Source organism: Neolamprologus multifasciatus, chromosome 1, assembly GCF_963576455.1.
Source record: "Neolamprologus multifasciatus chromosome 1, fNeoMul1.2, whole genome shotgun sequence".
Taxonomy (NCBI): Eukaryota; Metazoa; Chordata; class Actinopteri; order Cichliformes; family Cichlidae; genus Neolamprologus; species Neolamprologus multifasciatus.
The window spans coordinates 12,854,306-12,866,318 of record NC_140439.1 but is presented as its reverse complement, the minus strand read 5'-3'; the positions used below and the strand labels follow the sequence as shown (position 1 = coordinate 12,866,318).

The 12,013-nt window shown below is 41.4% G+C and overlaps 1 protein-coding gene and 1 pseudogene across 2 annotated transcripts; one reads left to right on the top strand and one right to left on the bottom strand.

The window, feature by feature from the left end:
• Window positions 1-649: 649 nt before the first annotated feature.
• Window positions 650-7,557, top strand: LOC146525414 (long-chain fatty acid transport protein 2-like; annotated as a pseudogene). Its single transcript, XR_014873745.1, has 10 exons — window positions 650-1,213; window positions 1,516-1,725; window positions 2,490-2,648; window positions 4,072-4,196; window positions 4,352-4,546; window positions 5,627-5,717; window positions 5,793-5,991; window positions 6,833-6,930; window positions 7,163-7,293; window positions 7,384-7,557. The product of XR_014873745.1 is annotated as a long-chain fatty acid transport protein 2-like (transcript).
• A 298-nt stretch (window positions 7,558-7,855) lies between these two features.
• hdc (histidine decarboxylase) lies at window positions 7,856-11,728 on the bottom strand. Its single transcript, XM_085157656.1, has 12 exons — window positions 11,510-11,728; window positions 11,228-11,400; window positions 11,004-11,117; window positions 10,804-10,926; window positions 10,570-10,707; window positions 10,354-10,497; window positions 9,785-9,851; window positions 9,516-9,678; window positions 9,296-9,386; window positions 9,114-9,212; window positions 8,911-9,011; window positions 7,856-8,639 (listed from the first exon to the last, which is right to left on the bottom strand). Exons 1-12 carry the CDS (start codon window positions 11,535-11,537, stop codon window positions 7,856-7,858), a joined length of 2,025 nt encoding a protein of 674 aa, XP_085013782.1. The 5' UTR covers window positions 11,538-11,728.
• Between the last annotated feature and the right edge of the window lie 285 nt (window positions 11,729-12,013).

Sequence of the window (12,013 nt, the reverse complement as noted above, 5' to 3'; positions counted from 1 at the left end):
GAATAGAAAGTGTAAATAAAATAAAAATAAATGTCTACGAGTGTGTGCCGTGTGTAGTAATAATAATGGATTGGATTTATATAGCGCTTTTCAAGGCACCCAAAGCGCTTTACAATTCCACTATACATTCACTCTCACATTCACACACTGGTGGAGGCAAGCTACGGTTATAGCCACAGCTGCCCTGGGGCAGACTGACAGAAGCGAGGCTGCCATATCGCGCCATGGGCCCCTCTGGCCAACACTAGTAGGGTAAAGTGTCTTGCCCAAGGACACAACGACTAGGACAGAGAGCCCAGGGATCGAACCGGCGACCTTCCGGTTACAGATACGCCTCCCAACCCGTATCTGACCCTGATCCACGGTCGCCCCCAGTAACTAGTAACAAAATCCAGTCTTGGTTTGCAGTAACTATGGGTCATATGAGACATAAGCTATTAATACCTCAGAATGGCCCCTGAATGCTCTAATGTGACCTTGTTGTTAGGAGTAACCGGGTAAATAACATTAAAGAAAAAAAAAATTAGGGGATATATAGGCATATGTTTAAAAAATATAATTCCTCGGTTTTTAAATGACTACTACTTCATCACATTCCCATGACTCCTCCCCAGTAAAGAAAAGAGGAAAAGGGGAGAGAAGGTTAAGGAGGAGTAAACGGAAATGATCCAACAGGTGCTGGAGGCTCCTGAAAGTCGATCATTTGGATCCAGCAGCAGGTCTGACATATTCCTCTTGATTAAAGAAATGCTTGCATATATTTTGTGCACCGCGTTGGCGGTTTTACCCTTACTGATTTACTTTCGGAATCCTTATTTTTTGAAAGATTTAAGATACACATTTCTTTCCATTTATGTCGGTATACGCTTGAGCAGAATTGAGAAAAAGTTTTACAGTATTTTAGATCGTTTTCTAGACAAAGTGGCGGAGCATCCGCATAAGAAGTTCATAGTTTACGAGGAAAGCTCCTACACGTAAAGCCAAGCCGACAGAGAAAGCAACAAAGTGGCCAGGGCTCTGTTAACGCATGCCCACCTCAAGGAGGGAGACACGGTAGCCCTCTTCTTGGGCAACGAGCCGTGGTTTGTATGGATCTGGCTCGCACTGTCCAAGCTGGGATGTACAGCTTCCTTTCTCAACGTCAACATAAGATCCAAATCCCTGCTGCACTGTTTCTCCTGCTGTGAAGCCAAAGTCCTGATCGCTGGCGCTGGTAAGCTGCGTAAATACTGCAGTAAGCTGTTGGCGTTTGTTTTAATGAAATGAACTTTAAACGTGCTGCATATCTTTCGTTTTTTAATATCATGTGATCATATTGTTTAATTAATTTAAAAATATATTTTTGTATCTTTGACTATTTTTTTTAATCTGGGAGGTTTGGACTGCACTAAAGTTGCATGGGTATATCTTATTAATTTCACCATCAAATAGATAGACTGTTTATTAAACACACATTTATGTAACCCTGTAATAAATGATCAGCACCTCTTTTCTTTTTACCTCCCTTTCTTTCAGACCTTCAAGGAGCAATAGAGGAGGTGCTGCCCACTTTGAAGCAGCAGGGTATCCGTGTGTTTATCCTCCGTGAGCACTGTCATGTGGACGGCATCGAAAGCCTCTCTGACAAAATTCAGATGGAGTCAGACGAGCCCCTGTCCCCTCAGCTCAGGGCCAGCATTAACATCAAGAGCCCTGCGGTGTACATCTACACATCAGGAACCACAGGTAACCTCGAGGGCTTATCTGGCCTCGACTTATATACAACTATCGTGCAGAGGTTGAGTAATAGCAGTGGGGAGAAAAGTGATGACGATTCTAATGACTGACAGGATCCCATGAAAACAGCACAACAGTCATTTAGCTTTTTTTCATGAAAATTATTAACCTATCACCATAAAAGTTACCCCTCTCATTATTTCGTCATTTGGTTTGGTCCAGGTGCACGCGCTCCTAACTGACGCAGAGCACCAGCGCGGGATGTAGGGTGAATCCGTTAAGAGGGATGTCTGGGAATTTAAAAAGAAAATAGAGACAGCTGGAAATTAAGCTCAAAGCGACGCTCACATGAAAGAAACTGTCTGACTTTCCTTGTTTTAGTTAGCTTATTTCATTTATAAGAGTAAATAATATGTTTGCGTTATTTTAGCCAACATGTAAGGATACAGCCAGACTCCTTGTACATAGGTATACGGTATAGATAAGAAGTAAAATTCATGTATATCCAAAAAGGTAACATATATTTTATTTGTATTGGGTGTAAGGTACCAGTTAGTGTAAAAAACTAAAACTAAAACCCAAACTAAATAAAAATAAATTGATGAAATAATCCTATAATGAAAAATATTAAAAATAAAAAAATCTATTTATCTAAGCAGAATATTGACCCATGTCTGCACAGTGTTATATTTTAGGAGTTTTCACAGTTCACAGTATTAAATTGGTGGGACACCTGAGAATGAGGACTAACTGTGCTACATCTGCTTTTACAGGGCTTCCAAAAGCAGCTGTGCTTAAACACGAGAGGGTTTGGAAGGGAAGTTTTCTCCTGACTTTTGTTGGTGTGCGCTCAGATGATGTAATCTACATAAATCTCCCTCTGTATCACAGTGCTGCTTTTCTTATGGGACTTTGTGGAGCTATAGAAAGAGGTAATACATGACACATTACCAGTGGCGGTCCTAGCCTGTTTGGCGCCCTGGGCGAAGAGTCCGTCTGGCGCTTCCCCCCCCCCCCCCCCCCCCCCCCACACACACACAGAGGATTGTACATTAACATAGAACTTTTGTCGGAACCATACTGAATTTCACCAGAGAAACATACACACACACAGATATGAAGACAGAGAGAGTATGCATTGTATGCAAACGGCTACCAAACAGCCATCATAATTCGTCATACAATGAGAACAGGACAAATCAACAATTGTCAATGACTAATTCATATTAAAATCTGTAACAGAATGTATTGTTTGGAGTTTAGTCTGTTACTGTTACTATTTTTACCATTTCTTCTTGGAGCAACTGTAACGCACATAATTTCCTTAGGGATCATAAAGTATTCTGATTCTGATTGTTTCAGGATACATGACCTGCCATTTCCAATTACACATCTGCTTACCTGTATCTTTTGCTCGTTTCTCCTCCTCTTCTTTTCTCTTTTTTCTAAACTGAGGACCTGATGGCTTTGAACCCAGGATTCAAATCATGAATACATAATGGGCTTGAATTTACAACATTATGAATGAAATGTGCTCTATTTGGAAGCAGCAGGTCTCCCTCCCCTTTCACCGGGTTGTGTGTGAGACTTTAAATCATCAAAATATAAAATATAAATTTTAAATTGTTATTGATCCCTTTACCCCGAGTCCTAAAGTGTATATTTATTTTCTTACTCTTCTTATATTTATTGTTTGTTTACTTGCACTGCTGTAACTGGAGCCTCGTCGTCTCGTCGTCTCGTCTCTCTATATACTGGGCTATATGTAGCGGAGATGACAATAAAGTTTACTTTGACTTCAGCAGCGAGCAGGCGTACCGAGGAAAAACATTGGTGCAAATTATAAGTCTGTATCATAATGTCTCCTGTTTTCGTGTTTGTTGGTTTGTTATTATTTTGTTTTATTTTGCGAGTTGGTTATTAGACGCTGCTCCAGCTGGTCAGTGAATATCCCGCCGCCCCGCCCTCTCCTCCCTGTGCCGCAAGCAGCAGGCGCACCTCGCAAACGGAGGGCGCCCTTACTCCCAGCAAATGGGCGATAGAAAACCGTTCAGTGCCTATGCCATCCCCAGTATGCGCTGGCATGACGTCGGGGCAGCATGAGTACCAGCAATTCTTTTTTTTTTTTGATGCCGCCCCCCACCACGATGCCGCCCGTGTCGCCCGTATCTAAAACCGCTACTGCACATTGCCTAAACATAAAACCACAAATCAAGATTTCACCTGGATTTATTGCAGGTTAAACCAATATAGTTTGTACTTTGAAGTCCTAAAGTTCACCTTGCAGAGTTTAGAACACTAAACTCTTAGCATGAAGCGGCATATTTGCTGAACTCTGTATCTTTCCATTTTTAGGCACCACTGTTGTTTTGAGAAGCAAGTTCTCTGCCTCCAACTTTTGGAATGACTGTAGAAAGTACAATGTGACTGTCATCCAGTACATAGGCGAGGTTTTGCGCTACCTCTGCAACACACCGAAGGTAAACACAAATTTAAGGTCATAGTAATGACAATATTGGGATGTGCATTAGAAGCTCAAACTGTTTTAATGATTTCTACCAACCTGCTTCAGTCAGGAGCAATGTTTCTTATGGTCATTGTTTATGTTCGCACCTCTCCTTTGGCCTTCTTTTAGAGAGACAATGACAAGGATCATAAAGTCCGACTGGCCGTAGGGAACGGAATAAGGGAAGACACCTGGGTTGAGTTCCTGGAGCGATTTGGGAACATTTGTATCTGTGAATGCTACGGAGCAACTGAAGGGAATGTTGGCTTTATCAACTATGTTGGGAAAGTTGGAGCTATGGGCAGAGAACATTTTCTCTACAAAGTAAGATGTAATAATAATAATACATTATATTTATAGGCACCTTTAAGACCCTCAAGGTCACAAAAAAATAGCAACAATACAATATAATAACATATTGCAAAATAAACTTTAAACATAAGGTAAATGAGGAAAAAAAGCAAGCATGAAAGTATGAAAGGTAAGCAAGGTAAAAATAGACTAAGACGGAATCAAGGGTATGCAATTCTGAATAGACGGGTTTTGAGACGTGATTTCTAATTAATGAGAGAGTTTGTAGTCCAGAGATCTGGTGGAAGTGCATTCCAAAGTCTCGGGGCAGAATAACTAAAGACTCTGAGTCCCATGGTAGTCAGGCGAGCAGGTGAAAGAGACCGAAGGGAAGCTGAAGAAGAGCGGAGTGTACGAGGGGATGAGTATGTATGGAAAGATCGGATAAATATGGAGGAGCAAGGTTGTGAAGATGGGTAGATACAGCCATGTGAAAAAGAAAAGCACACCCTCTTTCAATTCTAAAGTTACATAATTATAAAACTATAACATTAGTCCACCTTTCTTTATAATGTCACTTCAGGTTGCTTCAGTTGTCAGACAGATGGTCTCACATTTGACTCTAGAATACTTTGGTATACAGAGGAGTTCATGGTCAACTTAATGACTGCAAGGTGATCAGGTCCTTTGGCTTCAAAACTAATCCAGACCATCTCCTCTTCACCATCCTGCTTCACGGTTTTTATGCTGTGCTTGCTTTTCACAAAATATGCCACTGTGTACAGTCCATTTTCCCAAAGGTCTTGTGGTTTGTTCAGATGAATTTTGCAAACCTAAGCCATGCTTAGAAGAACCATGGCTTAAGTCATAGCTTTTTTAGAGAAACATTTTGTCACTCAAGTAACTTCAGTCTCAGCTGAATGCAACAACCTTATAAAGAGTACATTTGCATAATGGCTGAAACTAGTGCCACTGGTGGACAATTGGCTGTGAGTCTCTGTGAGGTCAGTGAACCTTTTTTCAGAGGTTAACTGGACCTCTGTATATGGAGATGTGGCATGATTTATATGACTAACTGCTTATTCTCTTCAATGTATCTGTAAACTGTTTCAGATGGCATGCAAATATGCCCTCATAAGGTTTGACACAGAAAAAGAGGAGCCAGTCAGAGACTCTAGAGGATTTTGTGTTGAAGTCCCAAGAGGTGAGCCTGTTTCCTAAAGTGCCGTCTTGCCTTTTAAGCTGCTATTTAAACGTATACTGTTACTTTTACTCGCAGGAGAAACTGGTCTCTTTGTGGCAAAGATTGGAAAAAGAACACCCTTCAGTGGCTATGTCAAGGACAAGCAGCAGACAGACAAAAAGAAGCTAAGAGATGTGTTCGAGAAGGGCGACATGTACTTTAACAGTGGCGACCTTCTAAAGATTGACGACGAGGGATTTCTCTTCTTTCAAGACCGCATTGGAGACACTTTCAGGTCTGTGAAACATAATAAATGAATTTGACAAGCTGGGTGAAAGGTCAGGACAAGGAGTAGCAGAGAGTGTTTTTTGTCTTAAAAGCACAACTTAGTGTGACCCCCAAAAAGTTGATTCTGTTAATCTGGACGTAGCGTTTTCAGTGGGAGAAACGTTATGTCACTCATCTAAGTGACTGCACTCAAACCAGCGTTCCTCCCCGTCCAGGATGTGTACATCGTCATCATTGAAAGAGTGTCCACTGACCTGTAAATGTATAAATCCTGGTAATCCTCCAGGCATTTTACAGCATACACTATATTACTCTGTTTGTGTTGGGGAACCCGATCCTTGGGGTGGACCAATTTTTTGTGCAGCGTGTTTTGGGGTTTAAAAGCCACAGAGACTCAGTGTTTAGAAAAAATGCGTCTCAACTGATCCAATACTCCTGACACATACGGGATCACTACGGGTTAGCACTTAGGCAGCAGTTGTCCTTCTTTCCTGGAACAGATGAATGTTTAACAGATTGCTTAAAAAACCTTTAACCCAGGCTGGGGTTATAGTTGTAAAATAAGGCCAGAAAGTTTAATTCTTCACTTGAAATAGGATTTAAGCTATGGAAAAAACAGTAAAACCCTCAAGTTTAGGATATATCATATATAATTTCAGAATTACGGACACTATGGTGAGTCTAATCTAATTGCTTTCAGTATTTTATTCTTTATAGTTAAACCTAAACATCTTTGATGAACTATTATCTCAGTGTTTTAGGGAAGTTTGTTACTTTTGTGTGTCCCTACTGTTAAAAGATACACTGCAGCTGAGTTCTGCAAATACTCTGTATTATATCTGTTACAGGTGGAAAGGAGAAAATGTGGCAACCACAGAGGTGGCTGACCACCTGCTCGCAGTTGACTTTGTTGAAGAGGCTAATGTCTATGGTGTGAAGGTGCCAGGTAATAATGACACTAAAAGCAAGATTATTGTGATGTACGTCTCATAAATATTACAAACATCTTTTTTTCCAGAATTCTAAGAAAAAAACTCAGAATTCAGAAGTTTTTTCTTGGAATTCTGAGATTAATCGCATATTTCTGACATACTGAGGAAAAACTCTGAATTTTTGGATTAATGTCAGGATTCTGAGGGGTATTTTTTCTTCTTTTTACTTTGACCTTCACTGAATAGGACATGAGGGAAGAATTGGAATGGCAGCGCTGAATCTAAAAGAAAATATGGACTTTGATGGCAAAGCTTTATATCAGCATGTCAAAAACTACTTGCCCAGTTACGCAAGACCACGCTTCGTTCGCGTACAGGTAAATAAAGTTCAAAGAATGATCACATTAAGATATATCTGCATATATCTTAGCAATAATCCCGTAACCATTTTATTTTTTCTCTGGCAGGATGCATTGGTAGTGACGAGCACTTTTAAGCAGATGAAGGTGAAGCTGGCAGAGGAAGGTTTTAACCCTGCTCTCATCAAGGATCCTCTGTTTTACCTGGAAGATAATAAGGGCTACATACCCATGACTCAGGAGACATTCAACTGCATTGCAGAAGGAAGACTCAGGCTTTAAACGAGTTCAGCGCTGATTTTTTTATTGTCAGTCTCAAAAAGATTAGTGTTGATTTATGACAAACAACCTTTATATTGTGGATATACAAACATATAATGGCATGCATTTAATTTTTTTATATTTCAACTCATTTTAGTCTGAAATACTTTCTTTTTTTTTAATGATTTTTATATGAATAAATCCCATATCGCCGACACTGTTATTTGGTGACTGTGTTGGTTGACTGTGTGCTGAAGCAAACTGCTTATCAATTAATAGGTGAATTATTGTGTGGATGTGAGGTACACTTTTGGGCTCATCAAAGGAGTTTAGGAGCAGTGGAAGTTTCCAGTGGCGTAGGAGGGCGGGCTGTGTTTGTTACAGCAGAGGAAGACATACAGTTCACTCTTCTGCAGGTGGAGGGTAAGTGCTTTTGAGCTGCTGGTGAAACCTTCAGAGGGCAGCAGAGCTGGTGCCGACCACACTGCACCCACTGGTTACAGAAGCTGGGAACGCTGTAGAACTTTGTCAGCTTTTTCAGGACCTGTTTTCCCAGATCATTTGAAGGCATCTCCTCAACATTTATTGTCGCACCAGATCCTGTTGTTGAAGGCACAGGAAGGCCACCAGCAGCATCTTCGACTATAGGCCTCGTTTCAAAATCATAGCCGCACAGGGGCCTGATATAAGTGTAAGGCAGGGGCTCGCTGTTGCAGCTAAGAGATCGCATTGGTCTTCTAGACCGATTCCAAGCCTTGTCAATCCACAACTCCACTTGAGCTTTTTCCAGCCTGGCAACAGCATCCTCTTTCTCATCAGACCCGGTGTCTAAGACCGGGTCTTGGTATTCTTCATCACCTATTACATCATCTTCCCCTGATTGTGACTGGTCAGCATAATTCAAAGCCTGTGTCTCAGCCAGGAGAGTGGAAGCTGTTTTACAGATAATGCCCCAGTCCCTCAGGATGTCATCGGCAGTAGTGTACTGTGAGGTTACCGTAAACCGGATGATGCGTTTGGTATAAATATCTGCAGGAATGAGGTACATGGTGCCTGACCGGGTCAGTCTCCTCAGCAGCTCCTGGGTCAAAGCGTTCCCTCCCAACAAAAAGAAGATACAATAAAATGTTCATAAGTCTTTGTGTAAAGCCACAAAACCCTTACTAACACATCTGTGTTTACCCTTTTCCTACTATTTTTGCCATTTCACCTGGGAACTAGCTGACCACATTCAGGTATATAACAAACCACCATTGAACAAGGCGTAATAGGGACTTCTTAGCACATGTCAGTAATGATTTTCTGGTGAAAACTATAAGGTCAACATATTTATAGTTTACTGCACAATTCAGGTACAAGGACAAGTTGCATACTTTCAGGCAGAAGACCACCAGGCCGAGGTGCCTCTTAGCAGGAACCTCAAAATCTGTGTTGCTCCTAATATGAGACTCCAAGAGTTTTGCCATCTCAATCCCCTAAAAAACCCCCCAAAGCAAACAAAAAAAACATTCACATTAAATACACTTTCTATAATGGAAGTCTAATATTGATATCTATTTTAGAAGAATGCCACTTACATGTCTGATATGAGCCTGGAGGTTTTTCAATCCAAAGGAGCGCAGAACAAACCAGAGCTTCAGAGCACGGAAGCGTCGACTGAGAGGTATTTGCCAGTGCTGAACCAAAGAAAAAAAGTAGTGTAATCGCTCCAGATGAGACTGTAGCATTTTGAACTGGTGAATAAGTGATGATGACGAACCATAAAGTCGGTGGCTGCCTGTGAGTTTTCATGTCTGAGGTAAACAGGATCAACACTGAAGGTCTGCTGGAGCTTGTATTTATCCTTTACCCTGAGATCAACAGTTAATTAAATCACCAGCTTAAAAGCATTCTTCTGTTTAAATTTGCACTTTGTCAGATGTAATTTTGCAGATATTATAGAGACAGAGTTGAGGTATGGCTTAAATGTCTCTACTCACCAGAATGCTGTGCAGTCAAAATGGACCATCATCCACTTAGAAGGGTTGAAAACAAAAGAGTGCGCAAATTCAATGCCCTTCATTGACCAGCGGAGCTCCGGACAAAAGTAAGCAGAGCCAGCATACGCGGCATCAACATGGAGCCAGAGTCCCTCCTCCTCACCTGCAAAAAGATTTCAATTTCCCTTCTAACTTCATCTTATGTATGCAAGGTATAAAAATAAGTCTGACTCTGCAGTATGATTTGGAAGTAAAATTAAAAGACACACAGACTGGTCCCAGCTCCGATAGCTTATCGAAGGCACACGCTCCTGTAGTTCCCAGAGTTGAACACAGCTGAAAATGACAGAATGGGTCAGATGAGATCCAACATGCAACACGGGTTTGTTGTGTACTTTTGAAGCTAAAAATCACAGTTTTCCTCATGATATACAAGTGTCCCGATTAGAAAGTTTTGCTACTTATTTTCATATTTTTCCAAGTTTAAAAATTTATTATTTGGACAATTTTTCAGTTTTAAAAGAAATGAAGCTGAACTTCAACTTCCAGACATTTGATTTTCTTTAAATCACCATCAAAAAAATAGATTGTAAAACAGTTTCTGCATGCATCTGTGTTTGCCATGCAGCAGAAAAATCAAACAAAGGCACTGATTGGCTGATGCTACAGTCTGCTGATTCTGATTTTTATATACTGCAGCGTTAGTATATGCTTTTAAAAATGTGATGGGTATTGTGGCACATGTTAGGTATTCGGTGTAAGCTACTAGATTCAAAACAATATGGGGATTCTTAAATTCTCTGCAGAAATGTCCCATTGAGGTTTCAAACGCACATACCAGGAAGGGGACAAGTCCTCTTGCCCTGTCTTCTTGTATGGCTTGTTTCAAAGTGTCACCTCTCAGAGACAACTCGTCATCGGTCGGCAGAAACCTGATCTTCACCAGTGAGATCAGTCCTGCCTTTTCAACTGACGAGTGAGCCTATAAAAGCAACATCTGATCAGCTTTACGGTTCAGTTTATCAGGCTGATAGGAAGCTCCTGTGCAGCTTACCTGATCTGAAGCGTAGGCCACTAGTCTTGAGTTTATGACCGAGTCATCCACGTCCTGGTCAAGCTCGGCCCGCAGCTGCAGGATTTTGTCTTTCCTGGCTGCCAGCAGAGCAACCAGTGTGCTCTCACTGACTGTACTCTGACGAGAGAGCCAAGTAGGTCAGAAACACAATGAGGCCCCCGAAAGACTGTAAACTTCGTGGCTTTAGAGCAAACAGATTAGGATGTTGCACACCTGCAGGATGCCTCCACCTCTGCTGTCAGGATGGTAGTGAAGAAAGAAAGAGGGGAGCTCTAGTGCTTTACACAGCCAGTCCATCACATTCATTTCCAGCTCTGTGCATGCTGGGCTTGAGGCCTGAAAAAACAAGCAAATAGGACATCACTGAAGCAGATGGTAGCATCTGATTCATTGTCTTTTTGGTCATTGCGTACCCAAGTGAACCCAACACAGTTGATTGCATCTGCCAGCATATCCCCGAGCATAGAGGGCCATGAAGTCAGACTGGGATAGTAGGCGTGCATGTGAGGGCTCTGCCAGTGAACCACCTGGGCAGAGAGATAGGAAAACACTCGCTTGCCATAAATGTATTTCATGATCATTTCAGTGAACTGAGCAAGCAAGGTGAATTCAAATTGGGTTTTGCTGTGACACTTACCCCAGGCATGATGACCTTCTCAATGTCATTGAAGATATTCTCCCAGTCCTCCGGCTCCGTAGGTGCAGCCTCAGGAAGAAGCTGCCTCATGTAGCCAGGTTTCACATCAGGAATGACCCTCCTCTCCCTGATGGAGCCCAGGTACTTTGTGATGTAGTCCACCATCTCCTTACCTGATCAGTAAGAGATCACTGCAAGTTATTCATATTCATTTTCTTTATTATGTGCTTGTTGGCATTTGAAGTTAAATATCAACATCATCCAAAATGAGTCCATGATTACCTCTGCGATTGTATTCCTCAGCTTGCATTTTCGGAGATGAGACCTCTTCGAGTTACTTTGTCGTGTGTAACAGGTGACTGCAGTGAGGCTTTGTGTATTTGGGAGCAGAGATTACACCACTATATAGATCCTGTTGTGAAGAACACGCCCCAAATTGGTGACGCATTTGAACCACAAGGCAAATGTCTTTCATGTATTTTTTTCCATCACTGGCTTCACATTTGCACTAAATATTTACTTTCCTCTTGCAGCCGGGGATCTTTTTCATATCCACGTGAAATGATACAGGATTAGAACAATATAATCAATAGCGTAATAGGTTATATAAAAGTTATGAAGAATTCTTTTTCACCATTACACCTGAATCCCTCTGTAATGCAGAAAAAATAATTTATGTGTCAAATCAGATTATACAGAGACCCTTATATTTTCAAACTGGTGTTCAGGCCCCCTCACAAGGTTTCTGCTTTTTTTTTTTGTGCGTGTGTGTGTGTGTAAATTATA

Excerpts from the sequence above, each read along its gene's own strand:
- hdc (XM_085157656.1), bottom strand. The coding sequence starts at position 11,537 with ATGCAAGCTGAGGAATACAATCGCAGAG. Across the intron at positions 9,679-9,784 it reads ATCGGAGCTGGGACCAGTCT|GTGAGGAGGAGGGACTCTGG; the intron begins GTGTGTCTTTTA and ends ATCTTTTTGCAG. Across the intron at positions 8,640-8,910 it reads CTGGTGGTCTTCTGCCTGAA|GGGAGGGAACGCTTTGACCC; the intron begins AGTATGCAACTT and ends CTTCTTTTTGTT.